Here is a 21,046-nt window from a genome sequence, read left to right on the forward strand (position 1 = left end):
TTACTTGTGTCAGTGCTACATAGGTCTAAATCAATACTTGGAATTTGTTTTCAAGTAATGTCCTGTGAGAGAAATTACTGTTCTGCACACAAAAGCAATATTCTTTTCGAGCAGCCATTTTACTGCAAACAATCCCAACAAGGAGAAAAGAGTCAAACTGCAGGAAAATATTGGGGAAAACTCACTAGTAGTGGGGTTGCCAAGGTAACCGAGGGCTCGACTGTCTCCCCCCCCCCCCCCCCCTTGCTCCAGTATTGGTCGGATCTCTCTCTGTGTGAGCTGGGTACTTAATTTCCCTGACCCCCTGGGTCTGTGCTGAACAGCCTCCATTGATTAGGACAAATGGAAGGCAGAGCAGCCAGCCAAGCCCCTCCTTTATCAGGGTTAAGGATGTGGTCATATTGGAGGAGAAGACGCAGAGCAGGCAGATGAAAAGCTCAGGGATCCCTTGTTTTAGATGAATCAATGACATATTTAAAGGCTAATTAGTCGATCTATTCACTAAGTGTAAATTTGCAAGGGGGCAGCACCTCACTCTGTAGTCATGATTGGACTATATAATGTATTCCACCTCGAAATAACAGCCATTAAAGCCTTCGAATGAATCTCCTCCCAACAATACCGGCCCCGTCAAGGTGCAGGTGTAATGGTGCAGGGGAGAGGCGTCAGGGATTTTTATGTGAGCGTGTGTGTGTGTGTGTGTGTGTGTGTAGGGTAATTTATGTGTGTGCTGAAGTTTGATTTAAATCCCTCAGGTTGCATCTTTAAGTCAGTGATCGGGTTAAATCCTCTTGTGTTGGTTTAAGTCTTCCTTTTGCGCGTCATGGCTTGGATGAAAATATCCAGTTGACAGGCAAGCCTGATTTAGGACGCATGACCGGATAAATGACTTCACTAAGTGTCCATCTAATTGCTGTTTATTTTTAAATCAAATTGTGAGAAAAATTAGAAATTTGCTCGGTTCATGATACGATAATATGTGCGCTCTTAAATCGAAGTGGAGTTAACTTGCCTTCATACGCTTGTTTGAATGGCTTTGTTGTTGTTTGCTTAAATTCCTGAGGCTGTGTTATACTGACCAAGAGAGAGCGGAGGACTTACTAGTACCAGAATGCATTGCATGTGAGCAGCTCAATCAGCTTTGCACCACTGCATTTTTTTCTGCCATATTCTCTGGCTAGATTGCAGAATATATAAACCAAGAAAAACGTTGTCAAATTCATCGTTGTCCAAAACTAACTCTGCAGGAATATTTTGGGAATCCCATGTTTTTGCTTTTGGAGATATAGTTTGCTATATAAACCGATGCAGAGAGCAGAAATGTCCTGTTGTTCATCTGGGAAAGCAACTGCATCAAACGGCGCTCGTGTTGTAAGAATGACAGAATGATGTCACATACAGAAAAACATAAAGAACATTTACTTCTGAACACCTGCGTCGATAATCAATCATTATAGTATTCTATTGTAGAGTGTCTTAGATTCTTTGGTGCATGCATGCAAACTAGACTTATTACAGCTGTTGTTATTTCTTTCTCATGTAGATCAGATGGATGATAGGATCCACTCAGACTCCCCGCTGCCTCATTAAACGCTTGTGGTCAGAAGAATTGATATAATCTTTCATAAATACACTCCAGGGAGGGACGGCTGCAGATAGAGAATCCGGCCAGTGAACATGATACTCACAGTCCGGCTCAGGGTGTTTATCTTTCCTGCTTTGTTTAAGGTGTGTGTGTGTGTGTGTGTGTGTGTGTGTGTGTGTGTGTGTGTGTGTGTGTGTGTGTGTGTGTGTGTGTGTGTGTGTGTGTGTGTGTGTGTGTGTGTGTGTGTGTGTGTGTGTGTGTGTGTGTGTGTGTGTGTGTGTGTGTGTGTGTGTGTGTGTGTGTGTGTGTGTGTGTGTGTGTGTGTGTGTGTGTGTGTGTGTGTGTGTTCTGGCGTGTGCATTGGAGGGTTACACAGGGACAGTGACAGGATTCAGGACCAGCTGCTCCTTGCAATGCCACCCCTCCTTCCTTGTTCCTTCGCTGGCCCCCCTTTCTTATGACACCCCTCTTGTCCCTTCTGACTGGACAACATGCAGCCCCTTTATGCCACCTGTCCATCAGCTAGACTGCACCTTAGGGAGCCTCTGTCACCAAGCTCTGAGCTGCTGCTTGCTGCCTTTGTTTGGATTCTGGTCGAGCCCCCCCCCCCCTTCTCTCCCCTCGCTCCTCTCTTTCTCTTGCTCTCTCTCGCTCCCTGTGCTGTCCTTTACAAACACAGACACACAGAAAGACACACACATACAGGCTGGTGATTGCCTCTGTCAGCTATTTCCTACATCTGCCTGCAGGCACAAAAGAGCCCCCTCCCACTGCTGCTGTTTCCACCCCCCCCCCCGCCTCTCCCTGCTGCTTCCCTCTCACCTGCAGCCAGGATGTGAGGTAGAAAATGCTGGACCAGATAGGAAAGATTGAAATCAGCATGAATCTGAGGATGTTTTATGAATTCTGGCAAGCTCCAAAACAGTAAGGCAACTTTAGCTGGTTGTTTATTTCACGGTATGGGGCAGCATAATTCATCCTATATTGCTTCTTATCGCTGCCTGAGACAATTACTTGATTCCTGCTCTGATACAGGGAATTTCCTCAGCAGGTCACAGAGGTTATTTCATCTGCCATTCGTCCCGCTTCCCTTCTCTAACACTGCCTCCACCACCCAGTCCCCCTGTCATCAGCAGTCTGAGGCTGTGATCAGGGCTGTGAGGTCCGGGTGCAGCCTGCGGAACGGAGCGGCGAAGCTGCCTTACATGGCAATGGCTCTGGTTGCCCTGGCAACTAGCTGTCCTTGAGAAGAAAAAAAAAAAAAAAGAAGGCACATGAGGGGGTTTGGGCAGCCGAGGCAGTGACAGCCCCAGTCAAAACTCATAAAGAGTTCAGACACATCGATCCATGCGTCAAGAAGAGTTTACTGTAAATACACTCCTCCACAAAAAAAGGCTTAAAAATAAAAGTCAGAGAGCTTTGAGCAGTGTAGAATAGATATGAAAGACTGTCCACAGGGGGTAAATATGATGATACTATACAAGAAGATAACTCATCATTTGAGTCAGTGTACCCTCCTGTCACATAGCCAGAGGTGGAAATAAACCGAATACAGCATCCTTATTAAAGTCCAAATATCTGTACTTTTTTACAGCTCAGATCTTTTAAACAGTCTTGAATTTGAATGTATTACAAAGAGACAATAACATTTACTATAGTTACAATACAGAGCATGAAACTAATGTGTTGCACAGAGTTTTTAGCTTTTGCAAATTTTCAACTCTTGTCTGTCATACAGCGGGAAAAAAAAGTGAAAAATGCCAATTCACCATACTGAAGAGAGGTGAACAAAGCTGATATGTAGACTTGAGGATTTGCCAATAAAGTGCAGTAACTGAAAAAAAATATTTTATTGAATTAAAATCTAGCATTTCTGATAATTTTCCAGCTTGGACTAACTCTCTACATCACTCTTCTGGTTTGTCATTGTAACATAGTATTATACCTGAAACAAGTTTTTATTGGGGGGGTAATACAACAAGCTGTCTTATCGATGCATTGACAAGTGTTTCATGGTGGATGTGCGTCTCCAGAGATACTGCGTTATTCAATGCATCCTGTGCTGCAGCAGGTGATCAGTTCCCATGAGGCCGAGGGTGGGCGGAGGCTGCCCACATTCTTTTGTTTGCCTCAACAATGACAGCTTAACACTCTTGACATTTGATCGTTCCTGAGCCTCTTCACTTCCTACCTGTTTCAAATTCGTAACAGTAATACGCCCTTTCAGGCGCTGCTGTCCGTGAAAAGACAGGTGTATTTTTTTTACTCCCATCTTCCCACCGTGAAGAACACTGTAGGCCTGCGAGCACAATAACTGACGCTTGGTGTCGTATGACAGTCAAAGTTCAGCATCTCAGCTTTCAGCCTGCATGCAATGTTAAGTAAGGCTACAATCCCTTTATTTGGTGGACCAGAACGAAGAGAAAACTCTGTGGCCAAAAAATCTGCAGTTCCTCCATGGGCCACTTGAGGCACTCTCCAACAGTGAGTCAGTCTCATTAGAGCCCCATGTTAAAATATACATGTTAACGACATAAATGAACATGTTAACAGCATAGTACAAGCAGTTGGTTTTTTTTTAATCATTGAACATTTATTTTTATATTGAATTCTAAGATGCCAAACAACATCTGGCAAAGCACTGATGAGGGAAATGAGCCTTTTGGCTAATACAGTACATTTCCATTTTCACGAATGTCGATTAATGTACACTTTAGCATCTTAAAACAATAAGTTGGTGTGTATGCTAACTGCCAGCTAAGTTTGACCTTGATGTTTCTTAGAGATTCTTTCTTTCAAATATTGGACAAGTAATATGACTTTTTTCTGCAGTTCATTTTAGCAACAAATTGTCCATCAGGTGTTTGATCACATGCTGACATTTATTTTCCCCGCACCTACATTGGACTCCTGATTATCTTTGAAAATCCTGACTATTGATTTAAGTTAGAAAACTTAAAAGACTTGCTTTTTTTTAAAGTTGACCACTTAATGCTTTTCTGCAACCACTCACTCTTCTACCAGAGTTTCTGTCACTTCTGTCTCCAAACAACCAACATGGCGACTAATGCCATAATGCAACCTAAAGGCAGGGGAGAAAACCAATGGCTTTGTGCATTATTCATATTAACCATTAAATCAACCTCTAGAAACATAAAAGATATATCCCTGGGATATCGTGGTCGGGTTTGAAACCAAAAACATTTCTGCATTAGTTTAAACCAGTAAGATTCAAATTAATACGAAGTGATATACCGTAAATTCCGGACTATTGAGCGCACCTGGATATAAGCCGCACCGGCAAAAAATAAGTAAATAAATGTATTTGTACATATATAAGCCGCACTTGATTATAAGCCGCAGGTGTCCACGCTATAACAAGAGCTATTTACACAGACGTAGGCTACCGGTAACATCCGCAAATACTGTAGCGTCCGTACGGACGTTAAAGGACGACGAGAGCGTTCAAATAATAACTTTTAATAACCCGATCACTGTCGGCCGTGACCACGCCGTTTACAGCAGAGAGCAACACATAACTTGCTGTAACAATCCAACTCTCTCCCCCAGCGTTCTCTCATACAGCCACTCAACACGTTCTCGCTGGTGCATTCACTGACTCTCCACATAATCGGAATTATGAACACATTATCAACTACTGACTTTACAACATGAACCGTTACAATACGAAGCCTAGCCGACGGTGTCTGTAACACGGCTGATGAAAAAGATGACCGTAATATATTTCACAAGAAAAAGTCCATCCATTCACTGCCTCAGAATGACTTCATTACTCACTTCCTCAGTCTCTGTTGTCGCTGTCAGTGTCATCTTAACGTGCAGCAGCTCTGTTAGCTTCTTTGACAGCCAGGTCGATCGCCTTTAACTTGAAAGCTGCATCATATGTATTTCTCCGTGTGTTTTCCATGATGAGGGTGCGTGCATGAAGCGCAAAATGACTGATATTAAGATCCGACGTGACGAAGTCAAATGTTTTTGCGGCAGAAGCTCATTGTCCCCCATAAAAAATCCATGCATTAGCCGCACCGGAGTAGAAGCCGCAGTGCTCGAAGTGTGAGAAAAAAGTAGCGGCTTATAGTCCGGAATTTACGGTAGTTAAACCGCAATCTTAAATTAAGGTCACTAAGCAATTTATTCCTTATCGTAAAACACAAAGTTATTGAGCTGAATTAATTTGAATTAGGTTATTTTGTAAGTACTGAACACCAAGCATGCATCTGCTAATTCCCATATGTGTGACAGCAGCAGCAGAATTCACTGCATTAATTACCCCCTTCTGAGCACACAAGCTCATTTGGCGGCATATTTACAGAGGACCATCCCATAATTTCACATTATATTCCATAATGTGCATTAAGTGACAGTCAATGGAGCTCTGGTAATGATCTGTCATTACAAATAATGGAATACACTATATCGAGTTCCAACGCCATGTGGATCCAGAAGGTTGACAGTCCATCTTAAATGGAGATTAATGCCGACAAACGGGACCTGCCTCCTGCCACACCCCGGCCATCTGCAACCTAGTGTAGTGGAGAGGGTCTACCAGCAACCCGATTGGACCCCCACACCCTCTTGAGAGCAAGCTGTCAGGTGATCTGCCTGCATGAAATGACCCTTTCCGCTTTACTCCCCGCAGCCGCCCACCCTCTATCCTTGTACATATTCCTGTACCCTGTGAGTATATGTGTTGGCTCAGATGCCTGTAATTTCACCATTCCACATTTTTTCCCCCCTGTGCAGTAAAAAAAAAAAAAAAGAAAGTGGGAAAAGAAGAAGAAAAAAAGAGGGATCCCAGTGAAAATTCCAGACGTTATTACTGTGCTGCATGCATGGCTCCAGTGATACTCGCCTTTCATCTCTGTTTCCTTCCCTTTGACAGATGGTAGTTATCAGACGGCATGGAAATACTGTGGTTAGGGTCGTTTTCACTCTTTTTTTTTTTTAACATCTTTTGGTATTTATGACCTGATGATCATCATGAGAGTGTTGTGGTCTTGAACAGAGGGCCAACGCTGTTTGAATCAAGAAGCTAACATTTGCCACATGCATGACACCATCTCATGAAGTGGGGTTGTGCACTGTGTGTTTTTGTACTTCAGTGTATTATAACAACAAAACACTTGTGCATGACCCAAGTGATCAACTGATTACATCACATTCATTGAATGGTTAGCTGTTAAAGGCAGTTTTCGAGCAACAAGGCTAAACCATTAACAATACCAGTCTTTAAAATTTGATGATTTGTTTATATTTCTGTTTTATTGACTGGAAATTGTCTACTTTGGTTTTTTTGGTTTTTGACTGCAACAAACAGCTTGAAGCAATTCAGTTGAGGTTTTTGAAACCATGATGTCCAGTTTGTTCTTGTTTTCAAACCTTAAAAGCTGTTGCACTATTATTTTTACTTGAGTGAGACTCTGAAAACCAAATTGTGCTTAGTGACTGAACAAACCAGTGTGAAAAAAAAATAAAAAAAATAACACACTCATAAAATAACTGCACTGACTACCTGACTCACCTGAGACAGGTAGTGAGGACTATTCACGTTGTCTGTCCTGTCTCAGCTTGAGCTCTTCGTAAAAACACGGCTTTACTGAAAGAAATAAAACCGACCTCTGAGGCCGTTTTCACACCATGCACGCTTGAACATTTCAAGAAAATTTCAGGACAGCTCCTGCCTTGGGAATCTTCCTAAGTTACATGTGCATTATCCTCAAAGTGTGAAGCTAAGCCTGACGGATACTTAAAACAGAAGTGATCGATTTAGTGAGCTTTCGAGCCATAGACTACATGGACGTTCTTGTTTGTGGTATCAATGAACCAGTTGATCAGATCACAAAAGAGTATGAAGCTGCTTCATGTTGTGCATGATAATCGAATCGGTCGCATCTCCCCTGCCCGCTCACTCGTGGTGTTATTCCTTGAATATTTTCTTCTGCATTCACACATACGCTCACTCCAGCAACACTTACATTCTGCAAAGTTTTTGGTTGTCAGGCTGAACAATTCTGCCATATGAGTTCGATATTACCCTGAACAAAATGTGTGTGTGCCTGTTTGCAAACCTCAGTGTATTGATATACATTTCATATTAAGGAAAAATGTTACCTTATATTTGTGCATGCCGAAAAAGCTCCAGTTAAAATTACTTTACTGTTTTTAATGGTTTTAATTAACTGGTCAGTTTGTTGAGGAGAAGAGAAGAACCAAGTTAAGGATGAACATTAAAGGAACTCTGACCTAAAAATGCTGCTACACATCAAATTTAGCGGCAGCTAGCTTGCAGCTCCTCCAGAGAAGCTTTTTCTATCGAAGAACTGGAGAAAAAAACATTCAGTGTCTGTTGGAGCAACTGCATTATTCAGTGACGCTCCTATTTATGTTCCTCTCCAGCTTTTAAACTATTCGTTTTGGTTGTTATTGCTATCCTCACATTTTAAAGGACCTGTGACCAGTTTTTCTTTGATGTTCTAATACATGACTCACCAGTAGTAGCGACCATACATCGATACTAAGTCAATCGTGATGTGGAGGAATACGAATAATTTAATCAGAATCGTTTTTTAAAGCCAAGTACGTTTACATATACACAGTGTATTGGTGTTAAAAAACAGTAAACATCGGAAATAAGGCTAGAAAAAAATACTTAAAAAAATAAAATATAAGATGCAATTACCAATAAATACAGTATATAAAATAAAATTTAGAAAATGACAAATATAAAGAATAGTAAACACAAAAAACACAAAATGTACAAAGGGTGCATGAAAAAAAAAGGCAAATATACAGTTACAATTCCCGATTTTAAAAGTAAATGTTTTTCCCAGTAATTGTCTTCTATCGGATTACTGTGTAGACCGCATACCTTCCAAAAGATCATATATTTATGGTGGAAACATGGACGTCTGCAACAACAATTTACATGTTAGACTAAAGGCTAAGAAAGGAATCAGGAAGTAATTATCAGATGGATTGATAACTCAATGTGCATGCACTGATCTCACAGTGTTTCTATGCAAAGTTGCTCGCTGCTGCTATTTTTGGAACGCATTAAGGAGATAATGAGAAATAGGGTCAGTTAGTGGGAAAATTAATTTACACCAGTTGTTACATGACTAATATTTCCCTTCCAGAGTATTTTTAGCTGCCGCTGACATTCTGCACAGCGCTCCACACTTCTTTGTGTCCTTGTAAATACCAGGCCTTGTGATGCTGAGCCTCGTATACGTGCCACATATATGAGGTTAAGCCCCAGCTGAAATTGTCCTCTGGGCAGTGGCCAGATGGACTTTATTAGCAGCTTTCTTCTTTTACGGTCTCTTTCTTTTATTTATGTGTGCATGTATATGTATAGGTATGGGAAGACGGAATTAAATAAGTTATGTCTTTATGTGTGTTTGACACGTGGCACAATGTCCTGTGTGTTTGTGAGTTTCCTGGGAGTTTGCACACATCATGTCTTGTGTGTGTGTGTGTGTGTGTGTGTGTGTGTGTGTGTATTTGTGTGTGTGTTTATGTGTGCACGTTTTGAACCCTCCTGAGGGTGCCTGCACCCTCAGAGCTCATTTCCCAGGTGTCCCACATTTCCAGCTAATCTGCTGCTCACTTTGGCTCCTAATCTGTCTCACAGAAGCCTGCTGTGTGTGTGTGTGTGTGTGTGTGTGCGTGCGGGGGGGGGGATGTATGTGAGCTCTGTGACAACTGCGGAGGAGATGCAGCTTAGAGCAAAATGCTAAAGGGAGAAGTCACAACACAATCATCCGCCTATCTTCCCACATGATGCACAAGTCCAGTACTGTATAGACAAAGCACGCCACAACAGAAATGCTTGCATGACTGCAAAAACAAGTTTTTTGTTTTAAGATCAAGATACCTGTCAATATTTGATACAAACATATTTTTCTGCTCTGACAGCTTTGCCAACAAACATTTGCACACAAGCTTTCAAACAAACATTGAAAAGATTCAAACTGTACGAGTCTTAGCCCTATTTCTCAAGAACAGTGCATATTATTGACAGTGCTATAAACGAAGCAAAACTAGCATAAAGGTTACTTCACAGATGTAAACATTTCGGATGTTTAGTTAATGTTTTCTGCACAGTTTGCTGCCTCTTGATTGGTGCGTTCAGCGCTGCGGTTTGTACACAAACAAGGGAAACAACAGTTTGCATCGCTGGGGTTAATTGGACTGTAGACGGCTGCATGTCAACAGAAGAATCTGTGGGGTATCCACTGTCACTAGCTATGTAATTACCTTTTTGTGCATGCAAACAGTCATTTTAATATTACTGCTGAACAATTTTGTTTCAAGCGGAAAGCAATGTGTTGCCACACGGGTGATTTCGAGAAAGCGGGAGCATTTTCCAGTTCAGCTGAATCTGCTGTTGTTCCTGTCTCATGCAGCAATCGTGCTGTGAAATTAAAGGTACAGCAGCAGGTAATCAGGAAGCTACATCGTGTTGGCTTTTGAGATGTTTCTTTCTTCTGAAGTATCAGGAGAGTCGTGAATCTTGCCTGTGTTTTTAAAGATTATTATTGGAAGCTTATTTTGATTGATTTATTAAATTAAAATTGGAAAACAAGACTCCTAAAGTCTTCAGTGTGAGTCTTTGACTGAGAGTCATTTTTCCAAAGCTTGAATGTTAGGGATTTACTGCTTAAGTTAATGGAGTTAAAAGTGGAACGTAATCGTTAAATAATGGGCTTCCATGTTTTTCTTACTTTGGGTAAACCTATAAAAGTGTCTTGCTCTTTCTTTCCAGTTTACATTCGGGAGTTGGAGTTTCTGCTGCTCAAAGTCAAACATGTCATAAATGTCAACTACCAGACAGGAGTTTTATTTTTCCAAAAAAAACGTGACAGTAACCTCTTGACGTGACCCTGAGCTCTCCTTGACTTTGACTCGGTAGCCTGATTTACACCTTGTAGGTCGTCGGTGGTCACCCCTCGCGCGCTGGCACCGTCCCGGCCTGTGCAGTGTGAAGGATCCACGCAGAGTCCCAGACCTGTTAATTGCAGCAGACATGGAAACCTAGAGGGAGAAATGAATATCTCATTTGTGTGCCAGTGTGTGTGTGTGTGTGTGTGGGGTGAAGCGAATGCCAGTTGTCTAATAGCTCTCACACAAGCCTGATTGAATTAGACGGCGAGGAGGACCACGTTCCTAATTGAATTGAGGAGACCCTGTGTTGCAAACAGTGCAGGCTAGTGTTCCCTGTGGAAGAGCCGAGGCAGTGGAGGGTGCTGGGGAGGGGGTCGGCGGTGAAGCTTTAGTCCTCGTTACAAGGAACAAAAACTTGTGTTGCTGCTCTCCTCCGGTTGGTCCGAGACACTTCGTGACGTTTTCACGAGGTCACTCTCTGCTTCTTATCGACCGGCTCAAAGGCTGAGCGTCTGGAGTTGTGGTTGCAGGATAAAAGATGCAAATAATGAGACTGGTAAATAGTTTGATTCAATATTTTTCACTGCAGTATGGTATCTGTAGACCGATGCCAGGAATCAATACTGTTGTTGGTTGATATCATATTTTTCATTCAGTGATGGATAATAAGCAGTTTTCTTTTGTACTTGTGTCTGTGAGTCTTTTTTTTTTTTACTTCCTTTTCAGCACATTAAGGTTCACATTTAAGGGAAAGGTCAGAAAATCTTGGCTGTAGATTTGAAGGGTTTAAGGCTTTCATGCCTTTTGTTTGAGAGGAAGGGACAGTGGATAGAGTCGGACATAGACGAGGTGAAAGTGGGAATGACGTGGGAAAGGGTCAGAGGGGCCGAAGTCAAGCCCAGGCGTCTACTCTGAGGACTACAGCCTCTCTAATAGCTAAACCAGCTAGTATAAAAAAACTAAAAAAACCCAGTGCTTTTCATTCAGCAAAATGTGAGTAAAGTTAAAATGTATTTAATGTCAGACTCTGTGCATCACTGTTTACTGCCTCTCTGCGCCTGTGTCTGAGTTTGAACAAAAGCATCAGTGGATCTGGGCAGTCAGTCTTTCTGCCTGAAAATATTTTTTTTTCTTTATTTAATGATAAAATTGATTAAAGTGAGATAAAGATGCTGAAAAACGTGTGTTGACAGAACAGTTCTTGGGTAAGTGATTTGCAGTGACCTTCATGTCGTGTTGATCACAGCTCCCCCTGTGGTCAAAGCTCGACATGCCATCTTTTCGCTGATCTTGTCCTGTACATTTTTGAAGAAGTGTTTTCTGGGATTAAGCCTCTCCCGGCTTCCTTTTAGCAGCCGAACGTATCGCTGGCGGCTCATCTCTGCTGGGACAATGTAAACACTCTGCTAAGTGTTGTTAATTGCCTCGGCTCGCCCCAACACGGTCGCAGGTGTGACAGCCATTAAAAGAAGTTTAGAGAAATGACCAGTGTTATTCCTGATGGTCTTGTTTGCTTTTCCGAAGTCATGTAGAGGGATTTGTATTTATTTCAGCCTGTTTTATAACCAGCTAAAAACTCCTCGAGGGAGCTTTAAAAAAAAGGAATCAGGTATCAGACTACGAAGCATATCGCAAAAGCTCACAGTTGCTTAAATATGGTTTTGTGACTCTAAAGTATCGGAGTATTATTGTATCTTCAGGCCTCTGGTGAATCCCAATATGCTGCTAAATTACTGCTAAAGCTAACAGGTAGTCTTAATGTTATAGCCTCCTGTTGTCCTTCTTGTAAAAAGAGAAACTCGTCTCTTTACGACAGCTCCCTGCAGAGCTTCTTATAAATAGTTTTTACAGGCAGCACCAAAGCAAGCAGCGCTCCAAACTTGTGCATCGCTCACTGTAGCGGCCTCTTTGGTCATAGTTGAATACAGGGAAACACCCAGCATCCACGCACACACACACAGAAAACCTCTGACGCTCGCCGTTTTCACCGCTTTCAGCACTTTTTCCTGCTGTGCACACAAAACGCTCGCACCTCTGTTTTTTTTTTTTTTTTTTTTTTTTCTCGTCTACCCCTCCAGCCTTTTCTCTTTCACACCCTGAACACCACACTAACCCACAGAACACACACACTCACACACGCGCACACACACACACACACACACACCTTGCCTGCCTTTGTCTCGTCTTTAATGGTGTGTTCATTAAATAAAGCAGTTTTTTTTTTGGGGGGGGGGGGGGGGGGGACTGGACTCTGAAAAGGGGGAACAGGGTCGGAAAAGGGGAGCTGGATGGGTGTGCTGTTGTTGCTGGCGGACAAAGAGTTTCTCTGTCGGGTGGTGTAGATGAAGGATAGTGGCTGAAAGAGACTGGATGGGTGTTGAGGCTGTTTTTTGTTTTTTTGTATTTCCCTGGATGGGTGTGGCCTCGGGCTGGATTACCTGGAATCAGACAGCTGACTGTTTGCCTACAGCGTACAGGACAGCACAAGCCGACATGATGGAAATGTCAAATTCCTGGATATTTGTTCCCTGTCTATGTTCACACACAGACTGTTTTCCTGTACGAGCACTAGTACATAAAAAAAGGTTTTCTTGTTAGCAAATTAACACTCCCAAGGTGTGTGAGTGTGAGTGTGAGTGAGTGTGTGTGTGTGTGTGTGTGTGTGTGAGTGAGTGAGTGTATGTGACTCCCGATGTGCTCAGAGAAGTTAGTCAAGCCTTCCTGCTCCCTTCTCTTTGTGCCTCTCCTCCGTCTCTCTCAAACACAGAGAGTAAAAGCTGCACATAAACCGGCACACTTTGTAGCACTCAGATGGTTTTTAGCTGCAGGTCTCCTCTTCAACCTGCTATAAATCTCCACAGCTGTAACGTTCAGGAAACCTTTGAAACAACCAGCAAATTACCTGCTGTAAAAACTGACTAGCACCCTGGCGCAGCGTCGGACCCCTCGCAGCTCTCGCGGCACTATTTTTATTCAGCGAGTCTCGCAAAAGCCCCCCTAATTAAAGCTTTTATGTCACTGTATGTTATTAAAGTCATAAACACAGACAGACACACACAGCTGGGGGTTTGGGATGTGTGTGTGTGTGTGTGTGTACGGGGGATACTGTTTTGAAGGCTCAGTCTTGGATTAAAGTTTGTATACTGAGTTTTTAAATGTTTCACCATTACAGGAAACAAAAGAGTTTTTGTCCATTTCCCAAAAATATGACTGAAGAGCGAATATGCTTGTGACTCTGGAAACAATTTGAGTTGATCTGGACCTTTCAACGGGGCCTTTGCTAAATGAAGTCTGAAGTGTTTATAAACTCTCATAAAGCTTTTGTTCATGGCCTTTTTTCTTGACTTATTGCCACGTGTTTTTTTTTTCTTTCTTTCTTTTTCTGTCTGTCCCACTTCCAGAATCCACTTTCCACATCCCTTAAAGATCTAATGGAGAAAAAAGCGTGTCATGTTTGCTTGATGAAATTAAAAATATTAATGGCAGCCTGTTTTATTAAAGTGAAGGAAGCAGGAACAAGAGAGCAGCGATTGTCAATGAATATTCTTGCAATAATGAGATTTTTTCTTGCCAGAAGGAGATCTGAACTCAGAGAAAAACATCCTAAAAAAAGACGACAGCCTTTAGCTCTCGCATGTTGAGCACGTCTGCCAGGACGGTGATCAAACAGCTCAACAGCAGCAGTCTGGGCAGGCAGGGAGGTGGGGAATTAAAGCTCTGATCTGTTTTTTTTTTTTTTTTTTTTTTAATCACAGCTCTGCTCGTCTCTGCTTCTCTACATCTGACACCAGACAACTTAGCAACTCTTAAAATCTGTCATCCTGGTATGAAGTGGAAATTCCCCAAATATTTCCCCGTAAATAAAGGCTGTGCCAAGGCAGAGTGGCGTGCCATGACTCATGAGCCTGTGTGCTCCTCGACCGGATACGACACTTTCTAAACAAAAAAACAACTTTTTCCAGGTGCTGTGATAACTCAAGTACAAGATAAGGAAGCTTTACATTCGTGCGAGTCATTTAACATTAACTGTGTGAGGAGTGCTCGGCCAGTTTAAGTTAAACAAAATGATCGAGCTTGAAGATGATTGGAAGACGTTGATTTGACATTAAAACAAAGAACTGTTTGATATTTGACAGCTTTAGAAAAATCTCAAAACTAGGATCTGGTTTTATGTTAGCAGACATTAATTGACGTATTGTTAAACACACTATTGATCATGCACATATAAAACTATATAAACAGCATACGTACTGAAAAAAACCCCAAAAAGGTCCAATAAAAGATTAATGCCATGCTTTGATCAAATAATGTAAAGACACTGGACATCAGACTTTAATATTACTCGGGATGAAATGTGCAAAATGCACTGTGATGTACTTTCCATAAATTCAGAGTGTGTGCATTTAATCAAAAATAAATTCATCTGTTTACAAAGACAGAGTAACAGTTAAAAAGTTGATTCAGTGAATAATAAAGTGACATTAATGTTAACATCAGCCTTGTCCTTGTCAAAAGATTTGAGTTGTGAAGAAGCTATGAACACTAAGAAACACTTAGTCTTCATAGCCTTTGGACATTTTTTGGACATTAACGGAAATGAACTGCGAGTCAAATATTTCAACTTTTGTTTTTCAAATTAATGTCACATAAGAATAAGTGACGCACAGTACTTTTTTTTTTAATAGGCTAGACACACGCAGGCTCTTTAAGCTTAAAAATGTCTTTCATCTTTTATGAAACTTTGATTGCAAAGTGAAATCAATCTTTTTACCTTTTCTAATTTGTCTGATAAAAAGTGTCAAACTCATAAATAACATTTAAACTATTTGATGTTGTATGTTTTTGTTCAGGCAGAAAGTCAGCTCACTGTGTCCCAGGCTCTTCTGAAAAACATTATTCCTCTACGCACTTTGACATTTTCGAAGGATTTTTCCAAGCGTGCAAGAAGTTAAACTTCGAATTGATCTCACAGTGAAGTTAAAGTTGTCGAGATTTTTCTAAATTGAGCAAGATAAGAGTCATAATTAAATCAACTTTTTGATTCAGATAAAGACATTCAATACCAAAGCAAACATCTTGCTATCGTTTAATATCCAAACATCCGATAGCTTTGACTGATTATGTAAATATGGCAACTGTGTTGGAAAGGCCTCATGGGGCTTTATAGGCCATAATCAGTTGTATTCTTTCATTTCCCTCCACATGCAGATTTGAAAGTCATTGTTCTGATTGTTCTGCACAGTGTGCACACGGTTGCAGCTCATACATTCCCCGTGTGCACAGAAACACACTGAATTCCTTTGCATATAAAACTCCTGCACACAGTCGCCCCCTCCTCTCCCCTCCTCCCTCCTCTCTTTGTTCTCATCTTTGCACTTCCCCTCTCTCTCTCTCCCCTCCTTCACAACCTCTTTATGCAGTTCCCTTTGGTGTTTCTCAGCTCTCACATATAGACCTGACTGGTGCCGTCGAGGTTCGATCCCAATCCCCCTCCTCGCTGTTGCCTGGGCCTCATTCACAGACGCTGTCGACTGGCAGTGTGAATGTCCAGGCCTCATGTTTCGCTGCGTGCCCAAAACCTTTCCTCCATCAATCATAGACGGAGAAAAACATGTCAGAGCTCATGCTTGGAGAGGAGAGAGGAGAACGTTCAGATATGAATGAACCCAGCTTCTTGTTTTACACAAACTGTATCAATGAAGCTGTTTCACAATGAGCAACCCAACACGGTGTAGCCGATCATACTTAAACAATACAACTCTCTCCATGAATGTAATATACAGATTGTTTCAGTTCAGACCTTTATTTATTAACATTTGATTTATAGCAGTGGACAAGAAACATGACAGATAAAAAAAGGACAGTGGTGATGGAACAAAACCAAGAAAAGTGAAATGATAATATAATGCTGCTTCTCAAAGTGCAGTCGTGGTTTAAAGAAGATTAAGAGCATTATTGCACGAGGAACATACGGACGCTTGTGTCTGTTGCTCTGTGGCCTACCATATCAATCATTCATGATTGCTAAAATAGTAATACTATCATAAGTCATGAAGCAAAATGTAAGCCAGAAAAAACGCGATCATCTTTAAGATATTTTATTGCGATATAATGAACTCCTATAAAACATCTGTAAATGTTGCACTAAACTTCATAGAGGAGAAAAAAAATGGAAAACAAAAACAGTTTGTGTTGGAAACCCGAGAAAACTGGAGCAAATGTTACGATGGTTCGTTTTATTAGTTATGTAATTATTAGGTGTCTATGTTTGGTCTCTGTGTATTAACAATAGTGTCTCATACTGTTAAATTCCAGTGAACCTGTTTGGTTCAGTGCTGTTTTGTATGTCCTTCTTCGAGACTTTATTTTAGTTTGGGGATGATCAGGGGTTACCTGGCTGGAAATATAATTACGAGGTGGTTTATGATTGCCACGAAAAGAGCTGTAGAAGCACTATGGGTTTACAAAACTGCAGAAATCAACACGTATGAAATGAAGTGCCACAGTCACATTTCAATCCACAGTTTAATACGGCAAAGAATAAAGGTACATTTATTATGAAAGAACATTTTTTTTAACTTCGACCACAACCCTTCTCCATCTTTCACCATTTTTGAATCACTAGAATAACCGTATTCAGACGGCCATGGTGCTGACTGAGTAATGTTCTCTTGAGTTACAAGAGGGGGAAAGAGAGCATTAATCCTCGGCCTATAGGGGCTGTGAGTGCAGCGATTTGTCCGTCTAATACAAACATTGGGATTGGACTAGGGACTAATTCCGCCCTGTGATTTGAAATGCTTTAAATGGAAGTTACAGCTGCAGATGTTTCCATATTCCAGATGCTACAGTTTAGCTGTAATTGCAAGTGTAGCCTCAGAATGAAATACTGGTTGTAGTTTTATTGCTTAAAAATTGCAGCCATGTTATTGTAAGCTTTTAGAAACACGTCAAAAATTGGGGGGGAAACTGTCACCGTGATGAGTAACACAAAAAGTTGTAAATCTGTCGTCCTAACCACCGCCTGACGCCGATCCACCACCATCGGACTCTGTCGTCCCCACAACCGCCGCCCGGCGCCGTAACACCCCCAGTGGACGGTGTCGCGCTCACAACCTCTATCATTGAACTGTGTCGCCCCGACGACCACCGCCCAACGACCGGCCACCACCATCGGACTGTGTCTCCCAGCTCGATCTCAGCGTCAAAGAAGTGTGGACAACAGGAAGGAGAGGAATACAAAGGAGGAATCCTTCCTGCATATTATCCTATAAGATCTTTTGTCATGTCTCGAGATAACACCGATGATTTGGTGCCATACAAATAATAATTGATAAATATGGGAGCAACAAGATAATGATTCAGTTTCCATGGAGAATTAAAAAGTATATCTCAATGAAAGACGCATTTTAAAAAAAACAGCAGGATTTTATATTTAAAGGCAGCTTGATTGTGTTTCCTTTTATCAGACACTATGAATTATTTTGCTTTTTGCACAGTTTCTCGAGAAGAACTGCAGCACTGACAGGCCTGAGGGGTTTCAACTTTCGACATGCGGCGTATCCCATGTGTGAATTTTTCACGTTACTGTGCTTCCCACACGTCTGTCTCCACACCTCAGCGTTTCCTTCTTTATCTGAGAGGCAGGTGGGAGTTGCTGGAATACCTGAAGCAAAACCGGAGCTGGTTTGGCCCAAGATAGGAAAAAAAAAAAAAAATCTCTTGACATGGTGCAGGTGCAAACGTTTAAAAAAAACAAAAACATTTTCTTTCGTGAGGAAGGTTTAGACAGAACGTTACTCAAGAGAGGCTAAGTTAGTTTTTTTTTCTATCTCCACACTCACGGACGCTTATGGCAACCTACAAACACACTAACCTCGTACATAGCCTGTGATTCTCCCACACACAGACAGATACACAATCCCAGAGTTTGAATGGGAGCTGAAGTGTGCAGGTCTGTCACCATCTCGATCAAGAACACAACCTTCCTCCCAGGTTCCTGCAGAGAGGCCTCTAAAAGGGCTCTCAACAGAAAGCAGGGCACTTCAGAGATGTCTCAGGCAACTAGAGCACAGTGAATAATTCAGAGCAAACTTCCAACATGTTGCTATGTTGCCATATGTGCAGAGAGTTGCCTCACATGCAAGGCTTCACTGGGGTGTATTAATAAATCAGTTGTGCTGATGTATATTTATATATTTGACTCGCTGTGTGCGATTCCTGGGTTGTTTTGAGTTCCGGTCACTTAACACCATCTGACATGATGCAAGATGTTACAAAATAACCATTAAATGAGCTGCAACTTGAAATATGGGAAACGCATGAATAAGCTAAAGCTTAGCTTGAATAAAACAATCAGGTATATTAAGTGTAAAAGAGAAATTAAATACATGTTATCAGTGTATTTGTAATAGTTTGATGGTAATGCAACAATCTTTACTTTTGGAAGTGATTTATTCCTTGAGCTACTTTTATGAAAACTACTGCTCAAACAGTGGAAAGGAATCATTATTTTATGACTATTGCTCTGTTAAGGAAAACAAATTTGCAAAAGAAAGGGACATAAAGGGAAGCTGGCCATAAAATGTCAGAACGTTGTTAGCATGGTGCAGATCCCCCAAGTTCCTGGGAGTTAACATGTGAACAGACTGAATGCGGCTCCCTTTATTGTATTCTCCTTTCGTACAGTTTGTGTGTGTGGGTGTGTGTGTGTGTGTGTGTGGTTTCACAACAGGTGACTCAGAGAGGTGACCTCGGGTTCTGAAAATGTGACACTTTCCAACAATAAGATCTTTAAAAAAAAAAAAAACCCAGTCTGCTCGGGAATGTGATTTACTTTCATGCTGCTTTTGAACAACAGCGGTTGTACTTGCTTTGTTCTTTATGCTCATACGTGTCCTCTTCTGTCTTTCAGCCTGTCCCTCTGGCTTTTTCAAACCGACTCAAGGAGATGAAGCCTGCATGCAGTGTCCCATCAACAGTCGCACCACCAGCGAAGGCGCCATCAACTGTGTGTGCCGCAATGGATACTATCGCACCGACTCCGATCCTCTCCAGATGCCGTGCACAAGTATGTATAGTACTGAAGTGGTTAGATTTGAACCCTAACTTGACACTCCGCACAAACACTTACACTGCACATACCCACAAAGCCTTTGATGTCAAATATGAACTCTTTGCCGCACGCACATTTCGCACCCGCGAGCAGAAGAGCCCCGGGATCAAAGGACAGTGGTAGTCTGTGTAACTGCAAACAGAGAAACCCTGTCAGTGGCGTCGCTCACACGAACATGATGCTGACATGCTCATAGTGTGGCTGTCCACAGATCTGACCCTCCTCTACATCACACAGGAAGGGCCCGGGGGTTACTGGGCCAGGGCGCGACGCCTTGTGAAGGGCCAGCCCCGTAGAAAGAGCCCGGGCGAGACTCTCTCTTGTCATGCCAATGAAGCTGTTTGAATTTGAATTTGAATTTGATGCTGACACTGAGGTTGAGAAAGAGAGAGTGGAAAGGACAGAGCAAAGTGAGAGAGCGGCAGGGGAGGGGAGGGAGTGGGGGGGGGGGATTGAGCACGAGGGCGAGACTCGTCGAAAGAAATGAAGAAGGAGAGGGAATTTGAGAGCGCTCAGAGGGGTTCGGTGCATGTGAGAAAGACGGAGAATCGGCGCTTAGAGTGTGGTCGATCTAAAACAAAACAGGGGTGCTGGAGAAGAAAAAAAGGCCCTTTCAACATTAGGGTAGTGTTTTTTTCCCTCACTCCTTCCCTCTCCGCCTGTTGAAAGGGAGCGAGGAGGGAAGAGATTTGATGGCCTCCAACAAAGGAGATTTGCATAAGCCTGGCTCTGGGAGTCGAGCAGCTGTTGTGAATGAGAAAGCAGCAGCGTCACGTCACCCGTATTAGGCGCAGCAGGGCTCGGCCTGATTAAAGCCAAGGGAATGGGCCCATCAGAGCCGCCCCGCCAGCTAATGGGGGGGATATTAGTCCTCCTCCCCGGGGAAGGAGATGCCAAGGAGGAGTTATGTTTCCATGTATGAGAGACACCAAGAAGTGCACTCCATTCGGGCTTCCTTCCAGAGCCGGAGATCTGTTAATTGCCGCCAATTAAAAGGAGGTTAAATACGAAGTGATCGATTCAGATTTAGGATGTAGTGGGCGGAGTGGAATTGTTTATCTCATTAGTCCCCGAAGGATTCGTCTCCCATAATTAGGTGCACATGTCTGGAGAAGATAAACACTTCTCATTGTTTGTTTGTTTGGCCTGTCACTCAACGTGCAGCGCCGTGCCGAAAAGTTTCCACCCCGAAAAAAAAAAAAAAGCTGCTGAGAACGTCTCAACAGGGGAAACAGTCGGTTTCTCTCCGCTGCAGTAACCCGAGACGCCGCTCCATGAGAAAACTGTCAGGAGGAGATGTTGAGAAAACACTTGACAAAGTGGACAGCAGCATGAAAAATGAGAGATGTAAACGGGCATCCCAGGGGGAAAGACGTGCCAGCTTCGAGTTGGCTCAGACCTTGAAGACGATAAAGTATCTCTGAGAGTTCGTCTTCTCC

At 42.3% G+C, this 21,046-nt stretch overlaps 1 protein-coding gene across 5 annotated transcripts in view; it reads left to right on the plus strand.

Moving 5' to 3' along the window:
• Window positions 1-21,046, plus strand: part of ephb2b (eph receptor B2b) — a 152,207-nt gene that overhangs the window by 84,519 nt on the left and 46,642 nt on the right. For all 5 annotated transcript variants that reach the window (XM_079341947.1, XM_079341948.1, XM_079341949.1 and 2 more), the window contains exon 4: window positions 19,407-19,562. In XM_079341947.1, coding sequence (XP_079198073.1) covers window positions 19,407-19,562 — 156 coding nt within the window. The remainder of the gene's footprint in view (window positions 1-19,406; window positions 19,563-21,046) is intronic.

The sequence above is a fragment of the Symphodus melops genome (genome assembly GCF_947650265.1).
Source record: "Symphodus melops genome assembly, chromosome: 4".
NCBI classification, from domain to species: domain Eukaryota; kingdom Metazoa; phylum Chordata; class Actinopteri; order Labriformes; family Labridae; genus Symphodus; species Symphodus melops.